Here is an 11,493-nt window from a genome sequence, read left to right on the forward strand (position 1 = left end):
CGAGGATGAAGCTACTTTAGCCAGTTACTAGCATTATAGAGATTAAAATGTTTAAATCAATTCAGTTCACGCAGATGCGTAAAAATTTAGTCTTACTGCAACAAAGGTCTAAGGCATGGAATCTAACAGAAAGTTTAACATTGACAAAGCTTACAGAAAAATTACATGTATGTAAAGCAAGGAAATGGTATTGGTGTACTTTTGTCTAATAGAATGTGAAATAAGGTACTCAAAAAAGTCAAGTATTGGGATGTTTGTGTTTTGACAACAGATCAAGAAGTAACCATCTACAAGGTTGTAATGCAACAGTGATCTAGTGCACTGTGCAATCATAATTACATGGAAAAAAAAGGATAAGTTACAATCAAATTTGAGAAAGGAATCCTGCAATTCATCCAAGGACAAACTTGCCATCTAATGCATGAAATGGCCAATTCATAGCATAATTGCTGGGTGATACTGGTGTTGGGTGTCCAGATCTCACAATGTATTCTACCAAATGTATTTCATGAACATCCTGCTACATAAATCTGCTTAATCTGGTCTCTCTTCAAACTAAAAAGGTCATAACTAAATTATTAATTGATAGAGCTCAATCCATGTTAAATAAATGTGAACAGCATTAAGCAATAGGAAACAATTTAAATCTCTTGGTCCAGAATAAGATGAGCTTTCAAAATTTCTCACATTTTCTGCTTTGGTCTCTATGTGGCACTCTTGCGTGCTTGACAGAAGGAGAAGAACGAAGTTTTGCTCTCCTACTGATACTTAAGGTAAATTGCCAGTAAACAAAGCAGTACCCATGCATACCAAAAAGCACTACAAGTTTTAGCTGCTCAACATATAGGGGATGATTATAATGTCTTAAAATTTTTCGTGAGTCATAAAATGATTATGACTCACTGAAAGGCAGCTCCTTTGGAACGATACATTTGTAAACAAAATTGTCCTTCAGCTTGGCCCTAAAGGTTCTTCTTTAGCTACAATTATTTACAGGAAAAATAAGAACAGCAATGACAGCATATCAAAATGATGTATTTGAACACAATAAGGAGAATAATTTGGAAGGTACGTGGTAACACACAGTAAGAAATGCTTTCTTACCTGCTTTACACCACAGTAATTCGCTATTTTGTCTACCAGCTCTGACATCACCTGTACTTCGTGTGATTTCTTATTATTCATAAACTCATCAGTTTTGATGCCTGTATCAGATTAAGAAAATAAATACACGTTAGCACAGCCCATAATAATAAAGATTTGTGATCAATCAGAAAAAATACCAGCCTAAAAATATGTTATAGTATATTTATATATTAAAGATAGTAATTTTTAATTAAAAATCCACAAAATTATTACAAGACTAAAATTCTGAATTACAGATGAATTAGTAAAATTCAACATACTGTAAAACTTAGTACTGTTGGTGTAGTTTTTTTAAGATGTAGCGTATCTAATATCTGACCAGATTTTAGACAATAGCTACTACTATAAACAGTACTGTTTCTTCCCGTTCATTAAAAAATAGTTATTTTTGTGTTGCTTATCACATTTACATATATGAAATACAAGGGCAGGGACAATTAACAATCACACAGCATGGCTTGTTAATTCTGCAGATTTGCTCACAACATCAAGTGGGAGTGTCCTGGTTTCAGCTGGGAGAGCGTTAACATTCTTTCTAGTGGTTGCTGTGTTTTAGATTTGGTATGAAAGGAATGACCAAGCACCCACTTGCTAATCTCTACATCCCCCAACCAAAGGAGGAGCTCAGAAGTCAATCCCTTGGGAGAAACCCACACATTTCTCTTAGGTCACCAACACTACCGGACACTTGGCTCTAGTTAAATTGATGGAAATTTTTGTAAGTCTGAGTGATGGTAGAAGAAACTGGACCGTTACTGATGAGCACGCTCCTAGAAACCAAGACTTTTCTACATGACTAGGCAGATTAATATACTTTCCCATTCTCTGCTTTTTGCACAGTATGTGTTCATCTGTCCAGAAACTGATCATTAGGCAAAAACTATGTTCATTCCTTGATCAGATCATGCTGGGAACAGAGCCAAGAGTGTTACTTCTTTAAAAGAGAGTGGGGAATTGAACTGAGCTCATGAGAAACCTAGTGTTTTCTCTATTTTTCCCCAAACCCACGGGATCTCTCTATTTCTTAAACATCTGTTTTTTTATAATAAACTGTTATGACAATACTTAAAATCTAATATAGACTCTATGAACTGACAAAAGAAAAAAATAGACTAAAATACTTGTAAACCAAACAAATAGCAGAAACAAGAGTTTGTCAGTTCACTAAAGATTCTCCTTAACTTTAAAATTGTGAAGATCTACAGTGTCCTAAAAAACTCTTAACTTGTAAGCATTTCAAATGAAAGGAAAAAAAAAGGCAAAAAAAAAAAGGGTCTCTTTTTGTTTATATTTGAACTTTTTTGTGTCTGCATAGGCTCATCAGAAGAAGCAGCAGAATGGGAACAGGAAGAAACAGACATTTAACTTCTTGACAGAAATAAAAGTTGTTTGACTGTTCTCCAAAGCAGCACTGTCACTTTGAACTATCACCACATATTGCACATTTTACTCTTTGCTACAGTATGAATTCAAAAGTCTGAATTAGGGAATGCTGTGTGAAGTACCATTTCAGAGAGTACTTAAGCCAAATTAAGTATTTCAAACATGGAAGAAATCCAGAAATCCAGAAACAAGACCCAACTTACAAAAGCTGAGGTTCCAGGTAGAAAAATCATAGTTTGCTTATATCTGCATATATGAAGTATTTATCACCTTAGCTACTGAAGTTCCTTAAGCCCTTTTTAGACTTCTTTTCCTACTTTTTGCAGAATGAACACTCTGCTTATATTTCAGCTCAGTAAAAATGATAGCTTGCAGAAAATTACGGATTTTTAATAAATGTTATTGTCGCTGCATTTTCTGCAAAATTCTGATAGGTTTTTTTTACATTATTTTGAAAAACAAGCAGACATATTACAATCTAACAGAAACTGCATTAGGGGATGGTTTGATACTGCCAAGACAACTGCAAATTTGAAAAAAATATGTATGCTAGTTTTAAAAAAACTATAAATTCATTCTGCTATCACAATTTCTTGAAACAAATAACAATACGTGTCATTTCCTTATGTGTACAACTGATGCAAGCAGAACAAATATTAATTTCAAAAACCATAACAAATTTAGGCATCCTACTCCTTATGTGATGAAAAAAATTAAGTGGGGTCGAATACACCTTGATATAATAGAGTAACAGAAAGCTTAATGTTACTAGTTTTAGCTGGTACTGAAATGTTGCTTATTTCCATTGTGAACAGCTTAGGTAGCTGGTTTTCATTTGAAAATCTGCTTCAATTCTATAATGCCATTTACAGCTACGTCTCCAAATGTGAAGCTGAACAAATTGAGGAGAGACTTTCTTTTATACAGAGCTAATGCAGATCTTCCTAAGATCTCCTGTAGGAGTAAGCGGGGGTTTTACATCCCAGCTACCCATGGAAATTCAGATACACCAGATAAAAAATTAAATTCACAGTCCATATCAGACAACATCACCTATGCAGAAGTTACACTTCTATGATTTAACTCCATAAGCCAGACTGAGGGACTTGGATAACCATATGCTAAAAAACCCATTGAGGCAGACTGATTCTGTCTGCCTAACGTATTCCAGTATGTGGAATTTAAAAATGGGTTTATTAACAGTCACTGCATGACTATTACCTTGGCCATAAACACATTGCAAAGGTGGAGAGTGCTCTTAATCCAACAGTCTAGCAACCCTCGCTTCTTGTATCGGATATGAACCCTGTAACAAGACAAATTGTCCGTGCTAGCTTCCTCCTCGTGGGCCAGGCTCTGGATCCTGTGTGCTCAGTGCAAGCAACCTGATGGTGCAGTAAGGACCATGGTGACCTTTTTTAGGAAGCAATGGAGAAAGCCCTTTAGACTCAGAACTCCATTCTGAGTAGTTGTGTCTACAATTCACTTAAAACGTTTGTGCTTACCAAGTCTTCTCAGGAAGGATAGCAACATGGCTACATTAAGATGGTGAAGACGTTAGAGAACTATGCAAGTATGCAAACTGTGGGAATAGCCTCACATGCATGTTTGTCTTAGAACACGAAATGTATTAAAAACATCTGAAACAGAAATGAAATTATCCTGATGCATACTTTTCAGAATATGAGCAAGGCCATCGTAAAGTTGCCAGTTTTCTCAGACTTACGCTTCTCTTAACTTGCAAGCTTTATTATGCCAGGAAACAAATACATTTTCTGAAATACAGAATTAAGTCCAAAATATCTGAAATATCTTAAAGTTAAAAATCACAACTTTCATTTGGCAACTTGTACATTATGAATCTGTAATTTGGAATTTTGCTTCTGGCAAATGATCACCGGGAGCTTAAATTAAGTTAATTTAGCTGATACTTACTGCCAACTCAACACAAAAGGTTTTGCATTATAATACCATTGTATACATTTGGAACGTGTTTTATTTTTTCTATGAAGAACAATATAGAATTACTGCATCACAAACCCAGGCCCCAGTTACCCAACTGAGCCGCAATCCTGCAAGACACAGAATAAAATATTCAGCAGTTGTCTTATTCCTAATGTTCCATTCTGCATGACAAAAATATGAAAGAATCCTTGCATTTTTTTGTCTAAGAAAGCTAATCCAGGTATGAACTCAAATACACGTATAACAAGGTAGAACTACAGAATGCCAGAAAATTTAGCGGGGAATGAGAGCATAATAAAAATGAAAAGAGCTAAAAGGCAAGTGAGAGAAAAACAGCATACAGTTGTCAAGAAAAAAGGGCTTCATGTGAACTAATAGCAGGGGGAAAGAAGCCAGAAAGTAAACTTACAGTAAGACCAATGCACAACAAAACATTAAGACTATCATAGCTATGGCATTTTAGTAATTCTGAAGAAATGGAAAACTGGGGAGTCAACCATCAAAAATGGCAAAATTTGAAAGAGAAGATAGCTGTAGAAAATGGGAGATGCCCAACATATATAATGGTGTTATCACTTTGGATAAGAAACGTCAAAGTTTTAATGTATTATAGAGATAAAACACTAGAAAGCAAAGGCAGAGAGCTGCTCAGTCTGCCTCTGAAAAACTAATGAGAAATCTGAAAGACAGTGACAAATCTATAATGACTGAGGACTCCATGAAGAGCACATTTTCAATGAAAATTACAGCAGTCAAAGTAAGTATAAATGCCAATTTATCATCTGGTAGAAAAAATATAATCAGAGGCAAGACTTCCAGTGTCCGACTTGATGCCAACTTGAGAGTGTTTTAATCTCATTTCTTTAACTACAGAAAATGAAATTGCTCTAGTTTTATGACATGTTTTTGGTATTGGTCCAAAACATACAGAATGAATAAAATATCCTTCTTTTTTTTCTTTGCAACATCAAACACTTATTGGGCCATATTCAGCTAAACGCCAAAGCACATATTTCATATTAAACAAAAGATTTTAGAAAAATTTTACACTTGCCAGATTTTAGGGTGAGACTTTGAAAAAAAAGCAAGAATAGCAACCATGATTCTTGCTGCTCAGGGAGAAGAAAAACAAAGCAATTTAACAAGACATTTCAAATAATGATGTGCCTGCTTGCCTATCTCATCACCTTTAAAACTGAATCTCAGGAAGGGTCTATAGGTACTGAATGCCATGACTCCTCTGCTCAAATTTTAGCAAGAGAATCCATTTTCTAAACAAAGGCAATGAAGAAATTATCTATAAATAAATGAAAATTTAAGTGAGAAGCATGGAGAGGGGTGGAGGCAGGGAAGCAAACCACCCTCCAAAACCAAAACTCTGTAGGTCCTATAGTGAAAAATAAAAATATAAATACAAATGTAAATATACCTGTTGTTCCTTGACTGTCTCCTCTCAGTGCTTCAAGTACATCTTGTAATGGGGTACACACTCCAAGATTAGATAAAGAATAATACTTAGCAGCCAGGGCAAATAAATGTACATCAATAAGCTTCTTAGAATTTTCACAAAACACATTGGAAAACATGTCATCATCTGTATGGAAAAGAAGAGGAAAATATTTCTGTTAACAGGGCTTAACATCTCTGTTTTAGTGCTGACACAGAACCACAAGCAATAAATACACAGTATCAGACAAAAGTAACCATTTATTTTGCTTGCATAAGTGGAAAAAATCATTATTTTTCTTCAGCCGTATTTCCCCCTTCAGAACCGAGGTCAAATTTTGCTCTTAGCTTAACTAGGGCAAATGTGGAAAGATCTATTATTTTAGCAGAGCTACTTTAGTATAACCATTAAGAGAATGCAGTCAACATTATCATATCTCTTTGTTTACAAACTTGCTCATTATGCTTTTTTGTCACCCCCATCTGACAATACATACTACTAGATTTTTTAAGAAATACAGCTGTTCAATATATAAAATGTTTTAATTTATTTTGCCGCAGTTATTGCTGAAGAAGAAAATTTCAGTTTATTTTTAAGGGTGGTTTACTCTTTAACTTATTTTAGATTTTCTGGGAATTAAGTGCATTCCCGAAAATTTATAGATATTCAGAAAATGAACGTAGTCTAAATCAGTAAAAATGCATGGAAATCTTTAGGTCTGATGCAGTAGAAAGACATCGCTAATCTGTCAGGAAAAAGAACAAGGTTTAATAGACTCAACAAGTAATTATATGCCAACAATTATTGAGAAAGCGATAGACATGAAACATTAAGTCATAAGGTGCAGAGGGATATTTTGACCAGCCAGCCACTCAGCAGTTTTGCCAGGTGAAGAAGCCGTCTAATTTTCTTGATAAGAAGTGGGTGTTCCACTTTGTTTCAGTCATATTATGACCTCTTTGAGGTCTTGAGGTCATAATACTGCCATTCTTCCTCCATATAACAGGATAGCAATAAAATTCCCCAAAACATGTTACTGTCACATAACAAATCTATTAAAAAATGCCTTGGTGACTCCAAATGTATTAATATATGCATTCTTTCAGCAACATTAAGCAGCTTAGAATTGTTCTTAATGTAAACTTTCCAGTAATATTAGTAGAAATAAACAAAAAAAATGGCATGGCATCCCAGTCAAACAGAAGCTTCTACAAGGTCTAGTCCAGCATATTTCACTCTTTATCCAGAAAAGTCATTCTGAGCAGACAACAGTTAATTCAAAAAATGGGCACAAATACACACACAAGGATGTGGCCTGCACAAGCTACCATGAGTTAAGTATTTCGATTAGGTAATTACATCAATACTGTACTGAAGCTGTACCTGGAGTAAAAGCTAGGGCACTCCCATCAATTTCTACTGCAAGGTCTATAGTTGCCTTTCGTCACACTCAATCAACAGCAACTTCTTTGATACCGTAACAGACATACCCTTAACATCTACCAAATGACTACATGCAAGGATGCCATTGAGTATAGAGACGCCGCTTCCACACCGCTAGCCATCATTGAAAACACAGCAAAACCAGTATCTCCCATCTCCCCTGTAAGGAATACACATTATATACCTCATTGGCAACTTTCACCCAACATGTCTGTGGAAATAAACATCATGTGAATTACATATACAAACTTGCTACAGTACAAAAAGAAAATTATCATCCACTATGCACGTATCAATCTTACACCACAGTACCCTGACACTGATATGGAAAATCATTAAACCTATACCCGTGAAGAAATGTATCTTTTTTTCGCTCATCTAACTTTCAAATAGCTCACCAAGATCAACAGCATAAGCAAATATTCTGCAGATTAGAGTTCACAATATTTAGCAACCCAATCCTCCGTTCACCTTATTTCCTGCGGATCCCAATACATTGCACAAACACAACTTACCTTGAAACTTCGTATCTTTCCTAGGTTAAAGACTGACTATTCAAATTTGGAGTTTTCTGCTTCTTTGTCAAAACTCATGAAGAGTTTATCAACCCATCGCTTGCCTGCTTTCTCTTTTTCAGCACCTGACATAAAATACATCAACTCTCCTTACAAATCTCACTTAACTGAAATTAAATGCAGTAATAGCCATGTTCTATAACTTCCCTGAATTCAGTTATCTGATGGAAGAACATGAACAGAACTAGTAGAATCTCATACAAAATCACTAGTGTATCGCCGGTAATAACACTTCTACCAAATTTAAATCGTTGTCCCAGCTTGCCAACTAAAAGAAAAAACCCAACTATATTAAGGTATCTGACGCATGACTCCAAGCTATGGAATGGTAGTTGTCAGACTATATATTATTTATGAATATTAAAAATGTTAGTTTTCTCAAAACGTTTCTACTTTGGTTGCTCACAAGATGAAATCTTGTATGGCTTTTAACCAGTCAGCCCATTCATTTGCAAATAAATCTTCAGAGGACAGAAACATATGCCAAAAAAATTGGAATTATAGTACAAACAGCAATTTACAGTAAAACATGAAAATACTTAAAACATAGATTTTTCTGTGCCTGTGTCCAATTTACAGGAATGACGTGATAAACAAGATGCAATACGGCAAATGTCAGCTTTTTGATGTATAAAAATATAAAGCTGTTTCCTACGTCTAAAAATGGATCTGGAATTTTCCTGTAGGGTACAACCGAAAACAAGGGTTCCACCCTTCATATGGCCATTATAATGAAACATCATCTGATGAGTATCTGAAAATATTCTTTGAAACTGATTTATAGAAGATGTAATGTAATGTTCTGTAACATAATTATGTTCTTGCATATAATACTGTACAACAGAATTGTAATTTCTTGCTTTCTAGCTTAAAAACTACAATTCAGCATATGTATTTGTCAAAATCCCTATAGTAGCATAAAATGTTATGCAGAATAACACTTTTGTGCCAATCTGCAATAATGTTACTTTTTAGTTTGCAGAGCAGTGTCAGCATGAACTGACAACTTCACATTTTCAGATCACTTCTGTCAAATATAGCTTATGTTTCCCTAAATTTAATTTGGGATCTCTATTAGGACAGACTCTAGAAAACTTTTCATAATAGCTTGGGGATTGTGAATGTATAAATGTAAAACTTCTCAAACTCTTGGAAAGCAAAGGTTTTACCATGTGAAATCAAAATTTCATTTTACACATATTTTGAATGAGGTATTTACGGTACATGACTTCAATGTCATTTGAGCACGCAAAATAAATCTATTCTCATAGCCACACTCAAAAAAATGCAGTTCTATGAATGACAGAATGTTATGAGAGCCTTTTAGTACTCATTTCAAGGTAAATATAAATAACTAACATTTAAATATCTGATAATTTTGAAGAACAGCCACATACAGTTAATATTTTAGAGGAATATAAGGAAGAATCAGTTCTGTTTATGCTGTGTTTCAAGATGTCTCATGGTTGGTTTCTGATATCTTGTTATTAAGTTGTACTAAAGCACTCAAGTAAGCTATGATATTAAGTTTCTCAATCCTAATTTTAATATAAGCTAACAGCACATTGATTTTCAAATACAGGTAGATGTTTGCAGTTATCTTCATCGAGAAACTCATATTCTAGTAGGATATATTTTCATCATATGACTGGATGGACAGATACCGTGCAGCCAAACGAGTCAGGCATGAACCACCAAATCAGCAACCACATGCGCATTCCATCACAGTGCCTCCAATTTTGTCATGGTACTGGAGAAATGTTGAGAGTGTCTCAAAACCCTTCAGATGTAGCATACTACAATTTTGAGGCTAGAAAAAAAGACCAATTCTCTTTTTTTTTTTAATGAGCAGAAATAATACCTGCAGAAACCAAAGAAGAAATGTTGCATTTAGGCACAGCATGAAGGGTTCATACCCTTCTAAAACACGTACCTCAATTAAGCCATAAATTGTGTCTTTTGTTCCAGTAATTTCTGTATCAGATTCTGTAACACGTATTTTGAATATAGATCGTTAAATGATTTTCCGATTTTAAAAGCTGCAAAACGATACTCTGCCTTCCTGATTCTCTTTCTACTCTACAGACCACTTCAGTGTCTGAATCATTTCATGGGCTTTCCCATAAAAAAAAGGTAAGATCAGGGTAATCATCCTTTAGTGTTTTATTTTTGATGACTTCATTTCACAATTAGTTTTATTCCAGTCTCTATTTGCATTTAAATTTATGTCCTGTTGCTCTGAATCAGTATTGACTCTGACATGACCTGTCAAAAACATTTAAAGTTTTTCCTTGCTGCTTCCCAACACTTTTGCTTGCTGACTGGCCTGCTGTCTTGTTTCCATCTGGCTCTCAGCATTAATTCACAATCCGGTGTCTTTTTCACGCACAAATTCTGTAGGTCTTTTTCCCAGATACCTCAACCCTTTAAAAATGAGTCTTACAGTTAATATTTTGAAGGTCTTTAGATCCAAGAAAGAAATGTTACTAGCAATGTAGCAATTCACAGCTCTTCAATCTCTTTCCAAATCCAAATCGTTATCTTAGCTTGTCTTCTACGCCAAAAAGTACACAGCTCCACATGCTACTTTCTGTGCACCCTTCCATGATGCTCAGTGGGCTTTCCTGTCTCACGTGTCATTTCACGTAGCATTTCAGAGCAAATGCTACGCGAGAGTTATCTGCGCTCCATAACCTCTGGCATGATGCAGGTTTTTCTCGGCTAAGTCCTTTGTCAAAAATTTTACTCTCGTTTGGAAACTGATCTCTTTGCTGGGGCTCACTATCCCCCAAATCCTGTACCTTTCAGGTGCTTTATCTTCCTTTCTGTGCTCTGCCTGAAAGCGTATTACCTGTATGCTTCCCTTCTACTTGCACTGCAGTAAACTCAGTAATAGAGCTCCATAGCTGGCCTCCTCTTGAGTTACTTGAAAATTACTAAAAATATGAAGTGCTTCTTAAACAGGTCTTGTCAGAAATAAAACTGCTTTCTGTCTTCCTTTGCCAGACGCACACTATTACTGATATATGGGAAAGCACTGTTTAAGCCTTTTCCAGCTGTCCTCCACATTTCCAGAGTTTCAGCATTTGGAGGACTTTGAACTGTTACATCTTTCCACTGATGTGGAAGTGTTGGCTTTTTTTTTTTTGATTCATTTTACTTCTGTCCTTCGGAAATTAGTCATAGCAGAGGAGTCTGACAGTCAGCAGCTTCATCTCATTAAACGAAGAGGACGAAATTTACAAAACCAGACCATCACCACAACTGTCACTACCGAGAGCCTCCCAAGGAGCAATTGCGCCCACCGCGGCCACACTTCGCCCGAAAGGCCACCGTGGTTCCAAGCGACCCCAGGCGAGATGCGATGCGGGGGCAAACGGGGGCAGGAAAAAGGCAAGAAAAGGCTTCGAATGGAAGGCGAAGGCAGCAGGTGAAGCTGTCGGAAAGAAACGCCCCCTCGGCAGCGCGGTGTGAAACCCTCCGGTTTTATTAAAGCGAGGGAACTAATTTTGAACGCAGGCCGGGGGGCAACGG

At 35.9% G+C, this 11,493-nt stretch overlaps 2 protein-coding genes across 2 annotated transcripts in view; one reads left to right on the forward strand and one right to left on the reverse strand.

The window, feature by feature from the left end:
* The window catches only part of METTL25 (methyltransferase like 25), a 61,058-nt gene extending 49,915 nt beyond the window's left edge, over window positions 1-11,143 (reverse strand). The window contains exons 1-4 of the mRNA XM_009882664.1: window positions 11,120-11,143; window positions 10,761-10,791; window positions 5,924-6,088; window positions 1,105-1,205 (exon numbers count right to left, since the gene is read on the reverse strand). Of these exons, the coding sequence (XP_009880966.1) occupies window positions 1,105-1,205; window positions 5,924-6,088; window positions 10,761-10,791; window positions 11,120-11,143 (321 nt within the window). The remainder of the gene's footprint in view (window positions 1-1,104; window positions 1,206-5,923; window positions 6,089-10,760; window positions 10,792-11,119) is intronic.
* A 175-nt stretch (window positions 11,144-11,318) lies between these two features.
* CCDC59 (coiled-coil domain containing 59) overlaps window positions 11,319-11,493 on the forward strand; it is a 7,679-nt gene continuing 7,504 nt past the window's right edge. The window contains exon 1 of the mRNA XM_009882665.1: window positions 11,319-11,389. Coding sequence (XP_009880967.1) covers window positions 11,319-11,389 — 71 coding nt within the window. The remainder of the gene's footprint in view (window positions 11,390-11,493) is intronic.

Source organism: Charadrius vociferus, unplaced genomic scaffold, assembly GCF_000708025.1.
Source record: "Charadrius vociferus isolate BGI_N301 unplaced genomic scaffold, ASM70802v2 scaffold72, whole genome shotgun sequence".
Taxonomy (NCBI): Eukaryota; Metazoa; Chordata; class Aves; order Charadriiformes; family Charadriidae; genus Charadrius; species Charadrius vociferus.